The sequence below is a fragment of the Nansenia antarctica genome (assembly GCF_963989245.1).
Source record: "Nansenia antarctica genome assembly, chromosome: 20".
NCBI classification, from domain to species: Eukaryota; Metazoa; Chordata; class Actinopteri; order Argentiniformes; family Microstomatidae; genus Nansenia; species Nansenia antarctica.
The window spans coordinates 15,884,538-15,902,535 of NC_137693.1; the positions used below are offsets into that span (position 1 = coordinate 15,884,538).

A 17,998-nucleotide genomic window follows, 5' to 3' on the forward strand; every position below is an offset into this window, starting at 1 on the left:
CATAGCAGATCTGATCTATTGGGCCATCGCAGCTTGTCGCTGACAGGCATCCGGAGGTACAGCTCCACTCGTCGGCTCGCAGAAGAGGCAGGTGTACGCAGATCTACGCAGATCCACCTCCGCTTGGCAGCCCGCACGCACCTCCTCGGTGGACATTTACCTTGGTTTTTCTTTCTCTTTAATTGTCCTAATAGATGAGCCTGGTATAAACTACATGCATTTCCAGTCACAGTGAATTGTTTTAGTTCACGTCTCCGAGATGGAAAACGCGCACACCAAATCAGCGTCCGAAGTTTTAGAGAACTTCGGCGTGAACGAGAACACGGGGCTGACGCTGGAACAAGTGAAAAGCAATTTAGAGAAATATGGACCGAACGGTGAGTAAGCATGTTGTGGCTGATGTGTTTTTTGTTTGTTATTGAACTGGTGATAATATGTCATGTTGTCATGGATGGACCACAGCGCAGTGCATCGTAGGGAAGTATATTATATTATATTATTATAGGGAACAATATTATTGTTCAACGATCCACCTCCGCTTCGCATCCAAACACAGGCAACATGTTGACAAACAGAATTCCAACACAGGCTATATGTTGAACAACAGAATTCAAACACAGGCTATATGTTGAACAACAGAATTCAAACACAGGCTATATGTTGAAAAACAGAATTCAAACACAGGCTATATGTTGAAAAACAGAATTCAAACACAGGCTATATGTTGAACAACAGAATTCAAACACAGGCTATATGTTGAACAACAGAATTCAAACACAGGCTAGATGTTGACAAACAGAAGACTCTGCCACCCATCGGCAGACCCACAGTCAGTTGAAATATTGCTTACAAACAAACGGCTCTCAGCTGATGTTATTGCTCCAGTGTTTTAAGTCATTTCACTGTGTTTCTTGTTCTGCACAACACTGCGTGCGGCCGGGGTAGGGGAACGCACGACGCACTGAAGCAGAACCCCCCCCCCTCTCCCCCCTCTCTCCCTCTCTCTCTCTCCCTCTCTCTCTCCCTCTCTCTCCCTCTCTCTCTCCCTCTCTCTCCCTCTCTCTCTCCCTCTCTCTCCCTCTCTCTCTCCCTCTCCCCCCTCTCCCTCTCCCCCCTCTCCCTCTCCCTCACCCCCCTCTCCCTCACCCCCCCCTCTCTCCCTCCCCCCTCTCCCTCTCCCTCACCCCCCCCTCTCTCCCCCCCCCTCTCCCCCCCCCTCTCCCTCAAAAAAAGACTCAACTGGAATAGCCTCCTATATATGCCATTAGACGCCTTTATTCCAAAGCGACTTACATTGCAGTGAGTGCATACATTTCAGTATATATGGTCCCAGCGGGAATCGAACCCACAACCTAAGCGTTGTTAGCGCCATGCTCTACCAACTGAGCCACAGAGGACCTCTAGCCTCCTAACTCAACACCTGTGTTTATCCAGGAAGCCTATCACATTGTCGACGTGGAGACGGAGGCTAGGCTATATTTGAATGGAAGAGTATATCAATATATATATTTGTTTAATATAGTAACAATTTCCATTTCAGTCGTCACTCAGCTGCGCATTTGGAAGTGTCTTGACGCTAGATGTGTGCTGCTATGGCGATGCTTCATTTAGTCAGGAATGTTGCAGAGGGAGTCAAATGCCACTATTCTCATTATGCAACATTATAAACAATGAATTCAAAATGACATGATGCATGTTTATCATACTCTAGAACCAACTGCCATAGCATACGTTGTGAAAGAGGATAACCCGCATACTGGTATACTGTACCTGTCTTTCCTGCCTGTTTCTGTAAGGGAAAGACAGGTATACCTGAGGAAGTATTTCTAAAAGGACATAGTCATAGTGGAAGATGCAGAAAAGACACAAACTTGAATGACCTGTTTCCGCTTCAGCCCCAACAGAGTTCTATTACACATTGTGAAAGGTGAGCCCAAGAGTATTAACCATCTAGCTCCGTATCAAAGAGAGGGAGGCACCTTTAGAGGTTGTTTTGGAGAGGTTTCTCTTCCTATGAAGCCCCGTTTGAAGAGCAGGTGGGGTCAGAACCACACAGCGTCTATCACAGCACACCCTGACAGGCGTTCAGCCCTGTTACTGAGGGGGGTTCATGCTATCTGTTGCAGCACAAGGTTATTTCTGGGTTTTGGGGTGTAAAAGTCCATAAGAAGCCCTCCTCTCAAATGTTGAGCAAGTGCTGTACTATTATAATAATAATAATTAATAATAATAATAATGATAATGTGTTGTACTGAACTTGGCACGCACCCATCAACACCTTTACTACTGCGCCTCTCTGGGCTGTCATTTGCATGTGTCCTGTAGCGGTGGAGGGGAGCAGCGTGTTGTCAGTGGAACAGCGGCCCTTTGTTACACACAGCTAGCGTACCCAGAGGCCTGTGGCGATGACTTCATGGAAAAAGCAGCGTCTTGTGTAGATAGTGTCTCTTTCGCTTTGAGCTGTGAACTTCCTGCTTGTGTTGAGTACAGAGATAGATGCCGCAGGGAATACCCTCCTTTCCTCTTTGGGGCTGGTTGTATTAAACTGTAGTAAACCGCCCGGGCTGCTCCACAACACCCCGTCAACCCACTAAGAATGTGTCGCTTTGCTGTTTTAGTGCCGTCCGTGGCTGAGTGATGTGCGTGCAGTGTGCACACTGAATGATTCGTTCCCTCTGCTGAAAAAAACGGCAACCTTTGTAGTTAACTGCGGTGACTTAATGTGAGTTATGGGTGTTTGTTGCAGTGAGCAGCAGTGCACTGTTCAGAACGTGTGTGTGTGTGTGTGTGTGTGTGTGTGTGTGTGGGCGGCGTGCGTTTGTGTTACAAACCCTCCCTTCACACGGTGGCAGGAGTCGTGTGGTCTTATTATCACTGGTCGTTATCGAGGCCGACGTCCACAGACATGGTGTCCTAAACCCAGGAGGAGGTTACTGCATGGCTCTGACATGTTAGGGGAACCCCACAGAGAACATCTAGTATCTAGTATTACAGTAAGTAGCCTACAAACCGAGCCTCCACGGTCGGAGCGACCGCCGGCATTCCAGAGAAAGATATATATGGTTCGCCCGTCTCCCAGACACAGACATAACATTCCTACATGGAAGCGGGGGGGCCTTGTTCACGGTCTGTCTACCTCTGGGACTGCTGGATTGAGTGTTTGCCCACCAGGGGCAGTCAGGTGGGAATAGGCTCACCAGAGAGGTAACCTGATGTAGCATCTCTCTGAGCTAGGTCAAAGGTGAGACAGATGCTTATACAGTACATTGCCTTGTGCTTACTGTCGTCTCAGTTCTGCAGAAGGGGGGCTTGTGTTTCAGGTCTGCTGTCTCCTGGCTCATCCCTCGTCAGAGCTCTGGTACTCAGGATCTGATCCGAGTCTATGCGGAGGCCAGACACCCTTTTATTTTGGAAAGGAAAGAAAGAGCAACGCGTCAACGTTCTCACTCTGAGGTCAGGCACCAGAGCTTGAATGCTGCGATTTTACCTCGCTGTCAGAACTGGGGCTTTGGTGGGTAGATGACATGAATTATGGTCTAAACTTTGGTTAGTGTTTTTATTGAGATCTCAAGAGCAAGCTTTTTAAACAAGAAGAATGGAGGGGGGGGGGGGGGGGTGTTTATGTGGTTTCCTTACAATAAAGAACAGCAAAAATGAGGCTGATGGCTTTGCCCTGACATTACATCTAACAATGTTCTACTGTGAAACAGGATGTGATGTGGCCTCTTTTCTCGCGTTTGAGACGACCGTTTCAGAGTGACGATCCTTATCCCTCACCAGCCTGGAAAGTTCACTACTTCATGTGATTTAAAATAGAAGAGTTTCCCATCTCACATCAAAACGTCACACAAGTACAATCATTTAGTTTTTGCACTTTTGTCCGCTGGTTCGTCCAGAGCAGTGACATAGCTGCATGTTTCGGGGATGTTACTGTAGCTGTTTTTGTCCCACTACCAGATGTTGGAAAGTTGGCCTGTCCCCACTGTCTAAATGACCTTTTCTACAAAGAGGTTGGGGGAGGAGGAGGTGGGAGGCTGGCTGGCTCGCTGCACATGTCCCGTTTGGAGTCCCTCTCCACGGTCCTCCCCGCCTCTGGTCACAGTCACACTCTGCGTGCACGTGCGCGAGCACACTCACTGTCTGGGAATACGGAGAGTGTCATTTACAAGACTATTTACAACTTCATTTCTAGTCGGCTGGTGTAATTCGAGACCACAAAGCGTACTCTAACGGAAGTCGCAGGCCTCAGCATCCTGAACGTGCAGAATGAAGGATGTTGATGCTTTGATACTTGCGCGCCTCGTACCCCCCCCGCCACTATAGACGCTGCTTAACAGGCTCCTTTCTCTGCCTGTGTTTGTCTAAGCCCACTGTGGTAGCGTGTTTAAAGGTGGGCCTGAGGTCAGCCGTGTTAAACACAGACCTGGGGATCAACTTATCGATTAATTATGTTTGTTCTGGTTTAGTTTGTATTTGGACAATATAGCATCCTGTACGATTGTTCCGTCACCACTATAATTACTATTTCCTTGTAAGAGAAAGGAGCACCCACATCCGTAGAACCTGTTCCATTATTTTCTGTCAAATGCTATTTCCTCTTTCCTCTAACCAACTGTCCCTTACACACTTTTTCCCCCTCAGTTTTTGTTGTTTAATTTCAACGCAACAAAGGAACTGCAAATAATATGATACTTTGCCCGGACATTCGATTTCTATAACGCTTCGGTGTCCTAGCAGGGAAAACAGAGAGGCGACTTAACAAAACAGTCTTAAGACTTTTTCGGTGTTGAGTGAGTCACTTCCTCCTGCAGTGGGCTCTGTTCTGTGTGGCTGCCTTTAAAGTATCTGGGTCCTGTGCTAACTTGTCACTCCTCTTTGATTCTCACCTCCCACCTCTGCAGTCATCAGCCTTCTGCAGGGATGTTGAGTCACTAAGAGAAAAAGCAGAATGCCACACGACTGTGATATCTGTCAGAATACTGCCCAGTCCCCCTCACAGAATTAGCATTAACGCTGTGGGTTTGTGTGTGTTTGTGTGTGTGTGTGTGTGTTTGTGTGTTTGTGTGTGTGTGTGTTTGTGTGCGTGTGTGTGGGTGTGTGGAAACCGGTAACACGCTTGCCACACTCCCAACCGTAGTCGACTTTAAAACAGATTTTTGATCTGATCATTTTCAATGACCCTCACGTGGGTGGTGTTCCAACAACCCAATTATGATTTCTGATTACGGTAAAAACAAAACCACTTCAGCAATGTCCATTTAAACAAGTATAGGCTGGCTAGCAATGTTAGCTAATTTGATTGGCTAACGTTCCCTAATTTGCTCTTTTCAAGAGTAAGAAACAAGGGAACAACACTTTTGCTCAAAGCCAATCAAAATGTCAACTCTCTCTCCATCCAAACAACGTCAGACCCCAAAAGGAGGCATGAGAACATGTGAAGTATGGCCACATGAGTTAGCTGCCACTGCGTTACCACGGCATCGTCACCATAGCTGTTCTCAGAACTGAAAGTCCACATTAGATCATTTATTTTCACAAATAGATTGGTAGGCCTGTGTCTGTGTAGTTTCCCGTGGGGCAGGGACATGTCAAGGTTTTGGCAAGGCAAACCCAAACCCATGTACTGTACAGTTTATATCTATTGCTGTGTGTGCACTCGCTAGTCTTGATTTAACGGCAGGAAATGTTCTTATTCATTTCCTTGTGATCTTATCACCTTAGAAAGTTTGACAACTCAAACTTGTCATCTCTCAAAATGGCTGCCCCTCTCAAGCCAAATGGAATGTAGTGTACGGTTTAGCCAGAGTTGGGCCAGGCCTATATCCTGGTTCAGTTACCACAGCTCTAGTAAAGCTGCACTGCTTCAGGCCTGGGAGAGACATTGTGCCAAACATCTGCAACACTGAGAGTTTAACAAGGGTTTAACAAGACAACACTGAGAGAGAGGGTTTAACAAGACAACACTGAGAGAGAGAGAGAGAGAGGGTTTAACAAGACAACACTGAGGGTTTAACAAGACAACACAGAGAGAGAGAGAGAGAGAGAGAGAGAGGGTTTAACAAGACAACACACAGAGAGAGAGAGGGTTTAACAAGACAACACTGAGAGAGAGAGAGGGTTTAACAAGACAACACTGAGAGAGAGAGAGGGTTTAATAAGACAACACAGAGAGAGAGAGAGAGAGAGAGAGAGAGAGAGAGAGAGAGAGAGAGAGAGAGAGAGAGAGAGGGGGTTTAACAAGACAACACTGAGAGAGAGAGAGAGAGAGAGAGGGTTTAACAAGACAACACAGAGAGAGAGAGAGAGAGAGAGAGAGGGTTTAACAAGACAACACAGAGAGAGAGAGAGGGTTTAACAAGACAACACAGAGAGAGAGAGGGTTTAACAAGACAACACTGAGAGAGAGGGTTTAACAAGACAACACTGAGAGAGAGAGAGGGTTTAACAAGACAACACAGAGAGAGAGAGGGTTTAACAAGACAACACTGAGAGAGAGGGTTTAACAAGACAACACTGAGAGAGAGGGTTTAACAAGACAACACAGAGAGAGAGAGAGAGAGAGAGAGAGAGAGAGAGAGAGAGAGAGAGAGAGAGACAGGGTTTAACAAGACAACACTGAGAGAGAGAGGGTTTCACAAGACAACACAGAGAGAGAGAGAGAGAGAGAGAGAGAGAGAGAGAGAGAGAGAGAGAGAGAGAGAGAGAGAGAGGGTTTAACAAGACAACACTGAGAGAGAGGGAGGGTTTAACAAGACAACACAGAGAGAGAGAGAGGGTTTAACAAGACAACACTGGACTGGATTATGGAGATGGACTAGTGGCTCTTCTATGGTAAAGTACTCACAAATGCACAACTATAATTTACTATCCACACACAAACATCTCTTGACTTCTATTTATAACATTTGCAAACAAACATCAGTGTGAATAAAAATGAAAGCAGCAGTATATATTATTACAATATTTTCCAATGTTGTAAATAAACGCCTTGAGTTGTGTAGGTATGTCATCGTTTCAATACAACACTTTTGCGTTAGAATCTGTCGAATCAGAATCTCACATGTTCTGTGTGTTCATGGAGAATGATCTGGATTAATCTGAGTTGACTATTTCCATTTAACTAGAATGTCTGGGCTGAAGTATTTTTTTCCCAACAGGCTGAAAGGCTTCTGTAAAACATCCTTTCACTGTGACAGAAGCGTGGTTCATACCTAGTGGGCTGTGTTATTGACTGAACAAGACAAAACGACATCATGAACATTCCTGCACGACATCAGTTTTGGTCATTGTCATTTTTGAAAAGTGTAAACAGAAGGACAGCTATGCAACAGACAGATTCTAAGGCCTGGACTACACGTATATGGATATTTTTCTAAACGCAAATTTTTTTGTACGATTGGGCTTCTCAACCATATGAACACAGTTTTCACTGTGTTCTCGGTAAAAGGGAAGACTAAGGGCAGGGTATTCCTTTGAGAACTTAAGAACTACCTGTAGGATGTTCAATCAAAACAAATGTATTAGGGTGTTTAAATCAATGGAGGCCGGAGAAACAATTGGTCACAAATCAGGGAAGTGATGACTGTAAGTCACATTAGCCTACCTAACACTCTCACTTTCTCATTGAACTTGTCATCTTACTTCTCAAATAAAACACTCCAGAGGTAAGATATAAAAACACAAGACAGGCCCTATATGAGACACGACATTCTAGCATAATGCTATTCATATTAACGCAACATAGTTTTTTCTCTCAATTTTATTAACAAGTCCTACTAGTTATATCTTATATCTGGCATTACTTTCCCAAAATGACGAACATCGTTGGTCTGTGCATCTCTTCTCTGAGTCGTTTTTTTTTTCCTTCAAGAAAAGCCAGGAAGTGAAACTGTGTTTTACAGGGTTTCTAATTGGCCAGTGGGTGACCTGTGTGTGACCTTACTCCAGGGCCAGTCTGTGCTGACCAGCCTGTTATTAATATCATCATTATAACCCTTTCATGTGTATTCTGCACAGTGAACAGAAGTGTTGACTTCCTCTTCTTCTATAACTGTAGTGTTCTGCTTAGTAGCATGGTGAAACATGCAGAGGGATGTTTTGTCAAGGTCAAACCTTGTTGCAGAAGTGTGTGTGTGTGCGCCTGTGTGTGCGCCTGTGTGTGCGCCTGTGTGTGCGCCTGTGTGTGCGTGTGTGTGTGTGTGTCTGTCTGTGCGCGCCTGTGTGTGTGTGTGTGTCTGTGCGCGCCTGTGTGTGTGTGTGTGTGTGTGTGTGTGCGCACCTGTGTGTGTGCGTGTGTGTGTCTGTGTGTCTGTGCGCGCCTGTGTGTCTGTGCGCGCCTGTGTGTGTGTGTGTGTGTGTGTGTGTGTGTGTGTGTGTGTGTGTGTGTGTGTGACGTGTTAATGAAGTGTGAAAGTGGTGCTGGGCGTCTAATGAGGGCGAGACGCCTGTCAGAGGAACCTGAGACCCTCTGTCCTCCTCAGTCCTGACCACCTGACCACCTGACCACCTGACCACGGCCCTCCTCTGCACCGCCATGCTGGAGAGTAATAAACAGACACTCCCTTCGCCCACACACTGACCCCAGTTGGACTATCTAATCATCCTAACCATGGGTAATAAGACACACACACACACACACACACACACACACACCGTCACTCCATGGCCCTGACATGCTCACACACACCTGCCCCCTCCAGAGGAGAGCCACCCCCATAGATACAGTGTGAATGATGAGGGACATCCACTGACTAGGCACTATCAGGACAGTTCTTTAGACATGTTTAAAAATATATATATATATATTTTGACTTTGACATTTCGTGACGTTAGAATTATAAGGTTCTATCTCCATTTTTGTCAAAATTGAGTTTTTTTTTACATAATCTGATCCATTAGGTGTTTATTAAGGCCTGTGTGGTGTTCTTTTTAAAATGTTGAATTTTTCTGGTTAGAAATTAATAAAATACAACTGTTCCATCTCACAAAACATAATGGAATGTCAAAACTTTGACGCTCAATATCTCTGAACTACCCTAAACGGAGATAGAACCTTATCATTCTAAGCTCACGACATGTTTAAAAATAATGTTTTAGACATTTCGGCTTTGACATTTCTAGAAGTGCTTCATTATTCCCGTTACCACAGTGTCAGGCCTCCTGGACCTCTCCTCACCCAGCCCCAGAGCCCAGGCCCTCTAGAGGTACCGTCACTGCTGACTGCCCTCTATGGCCCTCCGCTACAACAGCTAACTGGATGCTGTTTGTTTTAATAACAGCGCCTATCTCCCTAAGCGCAGCCGCCCGAGCTACACACCGCTGCTGTTTCACTGCCGCCCGTTTATGATGAGATTCAGAAGGTCAGTCGTGGAGTTCACCGGTGTTCAGAGACGTGAGGTTGTGTTTTTTTTTTTTCGATGTTAAAAAGACGGCGAGAGCCTAGTAGGGTGACGTGGCAGTACATACGGGCCGATGTATTTCATAACAGTTTATTTCGGCTGGATTTCGACATTGCGTCGGTGGCGTTACCCAATGAAACACGGTTTTCCAGTGGTGTCCGCTTGCCAAGTAGCCATGGCAACTCTCTTTTTTGAAAACGTTCACATGTTCATAGTGAAGACGAGAGTGCCCCGAGAACAGCCCCTGTTGTCGGTTGCTTTCCATATTATTATGACATGCGTTTATTACTCACCCTGCCATTCTTGTAAAAGGGGGGTAAAAAGGCTTATGTATACAGGAGGTTGTAGTGAACGCTACTGGAATAGCAGACCCCCCTAACCAGTCGTGATATATGGTGGGCTTCCTGCCCCCCCCCCCCCCCCCCCCCCCCCCCCCCCCCCCCGCCTGGCTCTCCAGCCGTGGACGTGAAACCCCACTGTTGTTGGCAACTGTGTCCAGGAAGTGCTTCCCCACTGCTCCGACTGGTAGTGTGTAAACAGGCTGGCTCTTGTTTTCATTGTCTGCAACACTCGGTCAGGGAGAGAGAGAAGGAGAGAGAGAGAGAAGGAGAGAGAGAGACAGACAGAGAGACAGAGAGACAGACAGACAGACACGGAGAGAGAGAGAGACAGAGAGACAGACAGACAGAGAAGGCGTGGTGAAGTCAGTATGTTGGAATGTGCCTGGGCAGGCCTGGGCTGACACAACCCAGATGACTGCGAGGGAATCCTTGGCACAGGGCGGACGGGGAACCCCGTTCAACCCCTCAAGCCCTCCCACTCTCTCCCTCCCCCCCTCCCTCCCCCCCTCCCTCCCTCCCTCCGTCTCGCTCCCTTCCAGCACGCCTGCCTTTGTCTCCCCGGCACACGGAGCTGCAGTCAGCCTGTCTGCCAGAGAACAAGTGGGGAGGCACAGTAATGGGGAAAAGGGCTGATGTCAGACTGGCTGAGCTGAAAACAGCAGGACACGTTTCTTCTTCTCAGACATTTCTGGAGCCTTCTGGCACAGAGCTCTGGGAGCTCTCCTCTGAGCTCCACCACAGCCAGCTGGATCACTTACCCCGAGCTGCTAGATGCATGTTGACAGTCGTTCATGATGAGTTATTGTTTATTTGGTGCACAACTGTGACAATGACCTTTGAAAAATGATAAATGTTGTGAAAATGGCGGAGTAGTACGAGTAGTTGTCTAATGACCTAATTAGCTTTTTTTTACTAAAATGTGTCTGTTATAAATGGTTTGGAAAGCAGTTCTATCTTTTTCATGGCCCTCTTGTACTGCCTTCTCGGATAACATAATCAGTGGAAACAAGAAGACTACTTCTGTTCTTCAAAGCACAATCCCTGCCTTTGTACAATCACTTGCGTTCTCCCTGAACCCAGTCGATACAAAACAATTTAATTAAAGGACGTTTTAACCTAAAAATCATCAAAAGACTGTTTTCCCCCCTCCTACTGCTTAAATGGAAAATGTTGTTGGAGTAATTGCAAGGCTCTTTCTGAAGTCACTTGGCAACGGTACAACGCACTTGATTATAACCCTCTCGTGTAATTCCGGGAGTCATGAAATGAAATGATTTGACTTTGCGTGTGCGTGAGCGTGAGCGGCTCCAGGGTTTGTTTTCTGACGCACCCTCCGGGTTCTGCCGTCGTCACGGCTCCTCCGCTTTCCAACCCCCTCTGCCGGATCACCGTGACCGTGTAGAACCACGGCCTGAATCCTGCAGCAGTGAAGTCAAAACATGGGATTTCCTGGCCTTAAAATGGTAGTTGAGCCCAAATGAGAAGATTGTTTTTCCTGTTATCAAATAAAGCAAACTGGATAATCCCCTCACACGATCCTTTTAGTCCCAGACAGACCCCAGGCAACATGGAGCGAGGACGTCCTTCTATTAGGACCGCTTCGATGACTCGTTTCTCAAAGCATTCGGGAGAGATAGGTGGTGGCGTTTGTAGCATAGGGATGAGATGAGCTCACTGCTTTGTGGTCTAGGGCCAATGGTGAGTGCACGAAGAGGATGTCTTTGAGGTTATGAAGTGTGAGTTTTGTAGGTCAGTTAGTATGCTGAGGACATGATTGCTACATTGCGTTGTAGGGAGGGAGTGGTTGCTCAACTTCTGCTGTCTTGTGTTGTGGTGGGTGTTGTACCAACTGTAACTGTAATCTCTATGGCGACCAGATGCAGTGTGTTCTGATGCCCCGCCCTCCTCTTCACCCTGGCCCCCTCCCGTCGCCCCATCAGGCCTGTCAATCACTTAGTGCAGGGAAGGGCAAACCTTTTTGGTTGTGGGACACATACAGAAAAATATAAGTTGCGGGTCAAACAATATTAGCCATGGCCGTTGTCAACCAGTAAAAAAAACTGGTGTTTTTTAGACCAGAAAAACCCTGTGCCATCGAAATTAACACTTCAACAGCCGTGTCTATTTTACCTACTAGTAGAGCCGCCAAATTGACCCCCTTTTTAGAATGTAAATCTGCTATTTACACATAGAGATCACTAGAGGGCGCTTCTTTTTTTAGCCTGCCTCCTACACAGAAAAACTGCAAAACAGCTTTATACTATCTTATCCTGAAGTGGTTTTGAAAATGTAAGGATACTGGGTGGTAGAACGCACATATCTAGGAAAAGTCATGAAAGAGGGTCCTGAAATTTGATTGAGTGCAAAGATAGATTTTTTTTTTTTACTCACAGGGGTCACCGTGACCCCATCACGGCTCTTCTAGTGTTAATTAATCAAAATAACTATAGGACACTACCGAACAGTTTAGCTGTTGTCATTACAGTTGTTTATTGGTCTGTCCACATACAGTAGGCATTTCTGTATCTTGAATTTACATTACTACAATAAAACTCTTTCAAAAAGCAGTGCACATCTTTTAAAAACTAGTTGCAAAATAAGAACAGGAGAAAAGATTAAGTGTTTGTGGTTCACAACGTTCCAACCACAACAAGTAGGCTGTTCAGTACTGTAGCATTCAGAGTATTCAGACTGGTTCTTCAGGAAAGTCGTGTGAAGAGGTCTTTCAGGATGCTGAAGAGGCAAAACAAGGACAGAATATACTGCATAGTTACAGAACTTCTAATACCTAAAGATAGAAACTGATAGTGTGTGTGTCAGCGGTGGTCCATGAAGGTAGCGCCGGTGGTCGATAAGTTTAATAATGTAGCCTGATTGTAAACAATGTAGAAAAGCAATGTTTAAAAGGCTAGGGAGGGGTACATAAACTGTATTACAGGATAAGCTTGCTATGTTTATGTAAATAAAGTAAATGTGCTTATTAGCACATCAAAAAGGCTCAAGTTTGTTAAATAGTTTCTATTTTCTAACGGACCATATTCCAGATTCTTTCATTAAAAAGTTAACCCTAAGCTTATGATAAGATTATGAAAGCAGAGTTCACAACGCTGTCTGATGAAGCTGACCTGCTCCACTGCGCAGGTGAGGTGGAGAATGCTAACACAGTTTTTAAACCATATAGACAGTGTGACTACAGACTGTAATCCTCCATCTAATCCTCAATTCAGGAACGCACCATGACGACTCCCTCCCTTTATTGAACTATTTAATCAGAACTAAGCAGCAGGATTCTGCAGCGTGTACTGTGTATACATGCCAGCGCGTCTCACAGCCAGTCTTAAGTTAATCAAATATCTGAACTTGTCTTTGTGTGTGTGTGTGTGTGTGTGTGTCTCTCCTCCCTCCCTGCCTCCCATTCCTCCGCCGACCGCCTCGTATGACACTGCAGAGCTCCCAGCTGAAGAAGGTAAATATTGATCTTTCCGATATGGTGTCCCTCCTACTTTTACTATCTGATTATCAGCCTTAACCCAGAGAGAGAAACACAGAGGGGACACAGAGGGGACTCAGAGGGGACTCAGAGGGGACTCAGAGGGGACTCAGAGGGGACTCAGAGGGGACACAGAGGGGACTCAGAGGGGACTCAGAGGGGACACAGAGGGGACTCAGAGGGGACTCAGAGGGGACTCAGAGGGGACTCAGAGGGGACTCAGAGGGGACTCAGAGGGGACTCAGAGGGGACTCAGAGGGGACACAGAGGGGACTCAGAGGGGACTCAGAGGGGACTCAGAGGGGACTCAGAGGGGACTCAGAGGGGACTCAGAGGGGACACAGAGGGGACTCAGAGGGGACTCAGAGGGGACACAGAGGGGACTCAGAGGGGACTCAGAGGGGACTCAGAGGGGACTCAGAGGGGACACAGAGGGGACACAGAGGGGACACAGAGCTGGTTATCAGCCTTAACACAGAGAGGGTACACAGAGGTTACACAGAGCTGCAGCACCATTCTGTCAGTACAGGAGGCACAACTGCAGTGTTCTAGATGCCCTGATGTCCCTTATTCACGCTGTACTGTATGTCCAAAGCACCAACGTGGAGTTCAGTGTACGCACCCCACTTCCATGCAGAGCTAGGTCTTTATTCTCAAAACTGTTCAGTTTCTCTGACCTGATGATTTTATAGCTGGACTGTATACAGTAGGTGACTGTCTGTGTCTCTCTATGTGTGCGTGTGTGCGTGTGTGTGTGTCCTGTAGGCAAGTCCCTATGGGAGCTGGTGGTGGAGCAGTTCGAGGACCTCCTCGTCAGGATCCTCCTGCTAGCGGCCTGCGTCTCCTTTGTAAGTACGGCCCCCCGCCGACAGGACATGTCCCCGCTCATCACTGTCTCTCCCACCGTCTCTCCCTACACTCATCACTGTCTCTCCCACCGTCCCTCCCTACACTCATCCAGTATTCATAGAGGTCAGATGATTAGCTCAGCAGCCTATGGCCCCTGTGGGTCTCCTGTTTTGGACTTATGTACAACGGTTTACAGCACTTGATGGTTGTTAAGGTGTGGCTACATACCAGGGTTGAATAGTGAGATTTCCTGTCCAAACCGATTCCCTGAGAAGATATAAATAAATGCGAGAAACCGGTAAATTATAATTTAATTGTTTATATGAAACAACGTGACGTGAAATTGAACTGTTAAATTGACAATCGGCAGTGTCGTTGACAATATGCAACGTCTAAATCCTACTTCTGTTCTGCCTCTGTGTTTCCATGATCAATCATCTTCGCTCAGTGTGTGTGTGAGTGAGTGTGTGCGCTGTTCTAGCCGAACCCTTCAATTCAAAGTGCACTCGTTGTTTATGATGAATCTGTACACCTTGGGATGCAGTTCATGCAGTGATAACGAGGTTTTGAGGCACTCAGGCGTCATTCAGGCCACCTCTGTGGAGGTTGAACGGGAGGGTGGCGCTAGCTGTAGCTATATTTGGATGATGTAGGCTAGCCGCTAGCCTATGGCTTTTGACCGACATATCTTTTTGTGAGAAGCCTGATTTTATTCCGCTTGTTGGGTGTTTCAAGACGTGAACAAAAATAGGCCCAGATGTAGATTTACATTTTGTTTTATAGAGTGGTTTGTTCATTTAAAACCTGTTCTATTTCTGCCTCTGTGATTGAGCCTGTTTCAAAACCCCAACGACATATCGGTAAATGAACCTTTTAAAGCAAAACCGTAGGAGGTGATCATGGATTTTCCTGCTTTAGAAATAGCATACGTTCGTAGGCTAATGAAGGATGCCACACATATGTTATACTTATGGTTAACAAACAAAACAAATTGGTTAATTTGTTGATGCTCATTCTTCCGTTGTGCATTAATGGTGACCAGGTAATCACATGGAGTTCACCGTTAATGTCTCACGTTCACACGATGCTCACACAACACCTAACACCAAGCAGTACTTTATAGATTGCTGTAAATACTGCTGTAAATACTGCTACTTATCACTGCAATATAATTGCTATTTGTTGCACTTCTGGTTAGACGCAAAATAATTTCATTGCATTGTCTTGTAGTCTACTATGTAATGACAATAAAGTGAATCTAATCTAATCTAATCTAAACCAAGAGTAAACTACCGATTCACTGTGACTTGATAGTATTGTAATAGCATAGTGGGTAATAGCAAAGTGGGTAGTCTAAATTAAATCTAGGATCTGATATGATTGAGTGTCCGTCACACAGAGATGAGCAAATCAATATCAATCATTTTTAACCATCATATATATTTTGGATTTAATGTAACGATAACATTGTGTTAGTTGTCCATAACCGTCTGAAGTTGTATTGGGGAATAAATGTATGTCTTTATCCTAATCCTGTCCAGTCTCTCTCTAGAATTCAGTGTTTTTATTCCAATTCTTCAGTACTATGAATCGGCAACAAAAAAGTGATACCTGCTATCTGATAAAAAATAGTAGTGAGACCGTACCCTGTTTTTGGGTAGGGTGGAGGAGAGAATCTGTTCTATCTATTTCTGTATGTCCCCAGTGCTTTGGTGATGGAGTTTTAGTGTGCTTTTTTTGGGAGTAGGAAAGTAAGTCTTAAAATCTATATGATGTAGTGTGAGTTGCTCTGGTGTTGGTCCTGCGTGTGGAAGTGGGAGGCCTCGAGACCAGACGTGGGCCGTACAGCGACTGCAGAGTCGGGAGTGTGGGTTTATTTTTCCTAATGAAAATTGCGTTGCCCTTACTTGTAATTTAAATGTGTTGTTTACAGTGGAACCGAGCCTGTTCCACTCCACTGATTTACAGCCTTAACAGAGCTTCACAATACCAGCCAGACCTGCCTAGTCTACTCTCCTTATTCAGCCCTGAAATCTCTCCAACGTCTATGACTTATGACAACTATGACTTGGTTTTTAAGCGTCGTTTTAAGCCCCGTCGTCCCCCTTAGATCTAACTCCAGACAGAAACACATAAAGCTTGATGCCACTACCCCCGGCCCACTTTGTTTCTTAGTGATATTGTGACGTTAGAATTATCAGGTTCCATCTCCATGTTTGTCAAAATTTAGTTTTTTTACATAATCTGATCCATTAGGTGTTTATTAATGCCTGTGTGGTGTTATTTTTAAAATGTTTAAATGTTTTAGTTAGTAATTCATAAAATACAAAGGTTCCATCTCACAAAACATAATGGAATGTAAAAACTTTGACGCTCAATATCTCTGAACTGCCCTAAACGGAGATAGAACCGTATCATTCTAAGCTCACGATATCAAATCCCGCAGTGTTGGTGGGACCGGTTCCCTTTGTCCTTTAGGACTGAACGGAGGTCCAATGATGTCAGCGCTAACGTCTCCTCTCTCCATTCCCTCCCGCGGGCCTCAGAATGCTAACCTCATGATGCTAACCTCAGAATGCTAACCTCATGACGCCCATGTCCTGAAAGTCCTTGTGGTCCTTTTCAAGTTCAGATGGAAGCGCTTGTCTGGTGCCCCCCAGTGCTAACGGAGGGGTTAGGAGAGAGAGAGAGCCGCAGAGGTCCTCTGTTGAAGAGGCTACCAGGGCTACTGAGACCCAACCTCAACCTGGACCTCATTTGTGTGTCTAAGAATAGTATGGAAATAAGGCCACTGAGCACCCCTGACTTTTTTTGCATGACATGAGAGTAAAGATGCTTGTGACCAGCAGAGCGATGTTCAGATGAGGTGTTAGCCTTGTGGTTTTCAGACTGGTTTGTTGTGTGATATTCATCACCAGTATGGAGGTTATAGAGGAGGTAGAGGTAGCTTTTATTACAGATGCAAGCAGCACTCGGGTTGAGGGGGGATGAGGGAAATAAAAACGGTCAAAATCATCCCCCTTCTAAAACTGCCATGTCATTTTTATCAATGAACGTGGTATTACTGCGATTTCAACATTTAGTTTGCCGCATATTGAGTAAAATACTGTGGGCGAGAGGGCACGCACACATGCTATGACATTTTTACCAAGTCACTGACACTGAAGTCACTGACGCTGTGGGGATGCAAAAATTGTCCCCATATGATAAAATCCACCATCCCCCCTGATTTTCTTTTACAACTTGAGTACTGGATACAAGTCCACACAATCCTCCACTGAGTGATCCGTATGACGCTAGTCGCCACAGGTAAGGGTTAACAGGGCTGAACCGAACACCAACCGACATCGGTCACCTGAAACAATGAATGGACTTCCTGCGTTTGGTCCAGAGAAAGGGCATTTATTTCTTTTTTCCATCGCATTATGTGAGAGAGGGTGTTTAGGCCAACCTTTCGGGTGTGCAGGAAGGGAGTGAAAAAGTCAAGTGAAGTGGCATTCAATTGGATCTCATGCCTTCCTCCTCGCTCTCTTACCTTTTCTGTAAACAGACGACCTAGCCAACGACTTGTCTCTTGAGAATGTTGACATTGGTTCTTTTTTTTTCTTTTTCTTTTTCCTCTAATTTGTTGAAGTTTGTATTGGTTTGGAAGTCATTGGGGGCAGTCGTTCATAATAACCCGTCTGTTTGAGTCTGAGGGGCTCAGTCCTGTGTCGGAGGGTGAGTTACGTGTACGTCTTAGCAAGCTTTAAGGTGGGGGGGGGGATTGAAGTCTTGGGTTCTGTACCACCGAATCTATGAATTAAACACTAGGATTAAAGCCTAGCAGGATATTGTGTGTTTTTAAAGTTACGGTGACGTTACGCTGTGGTTTGTCACTGTAGGTGAGAGGTAAAAAGGTTCACCAGTATAATAGATGG

At 45.6% G+C, this 17,998-nt stretch overlaps 1 protein-coding gene across 1 annotated transcript in view; it reads left to right on the top strand.

Moving 5' to 3' along the window:
* Positions 1 to 259: 259 nt before the first annotated feature.
* Positions 260 to 17,998, top strand: part of atp2a3 (ATPase sarcoplasmic/endoplasmic reticulum Ca2+ transporting 3) — a gene marked incomplete at both ends in the record, with an annotated part of 61,989 nt that continues 44,250 nt past the window's right edge. Inside the window, 3 exon segments of the mRNA XM_080549459.1 lie at positions 260 to 377; positions 13,188 to 13,205; positions 13,995 to 14,077. Of these exon segments, the coding sequence (XP_080405585.1) occupies positions 260 to 377; positions 13,188 to 13,205; positions 13,995 to 14,077 (219 nt within the window).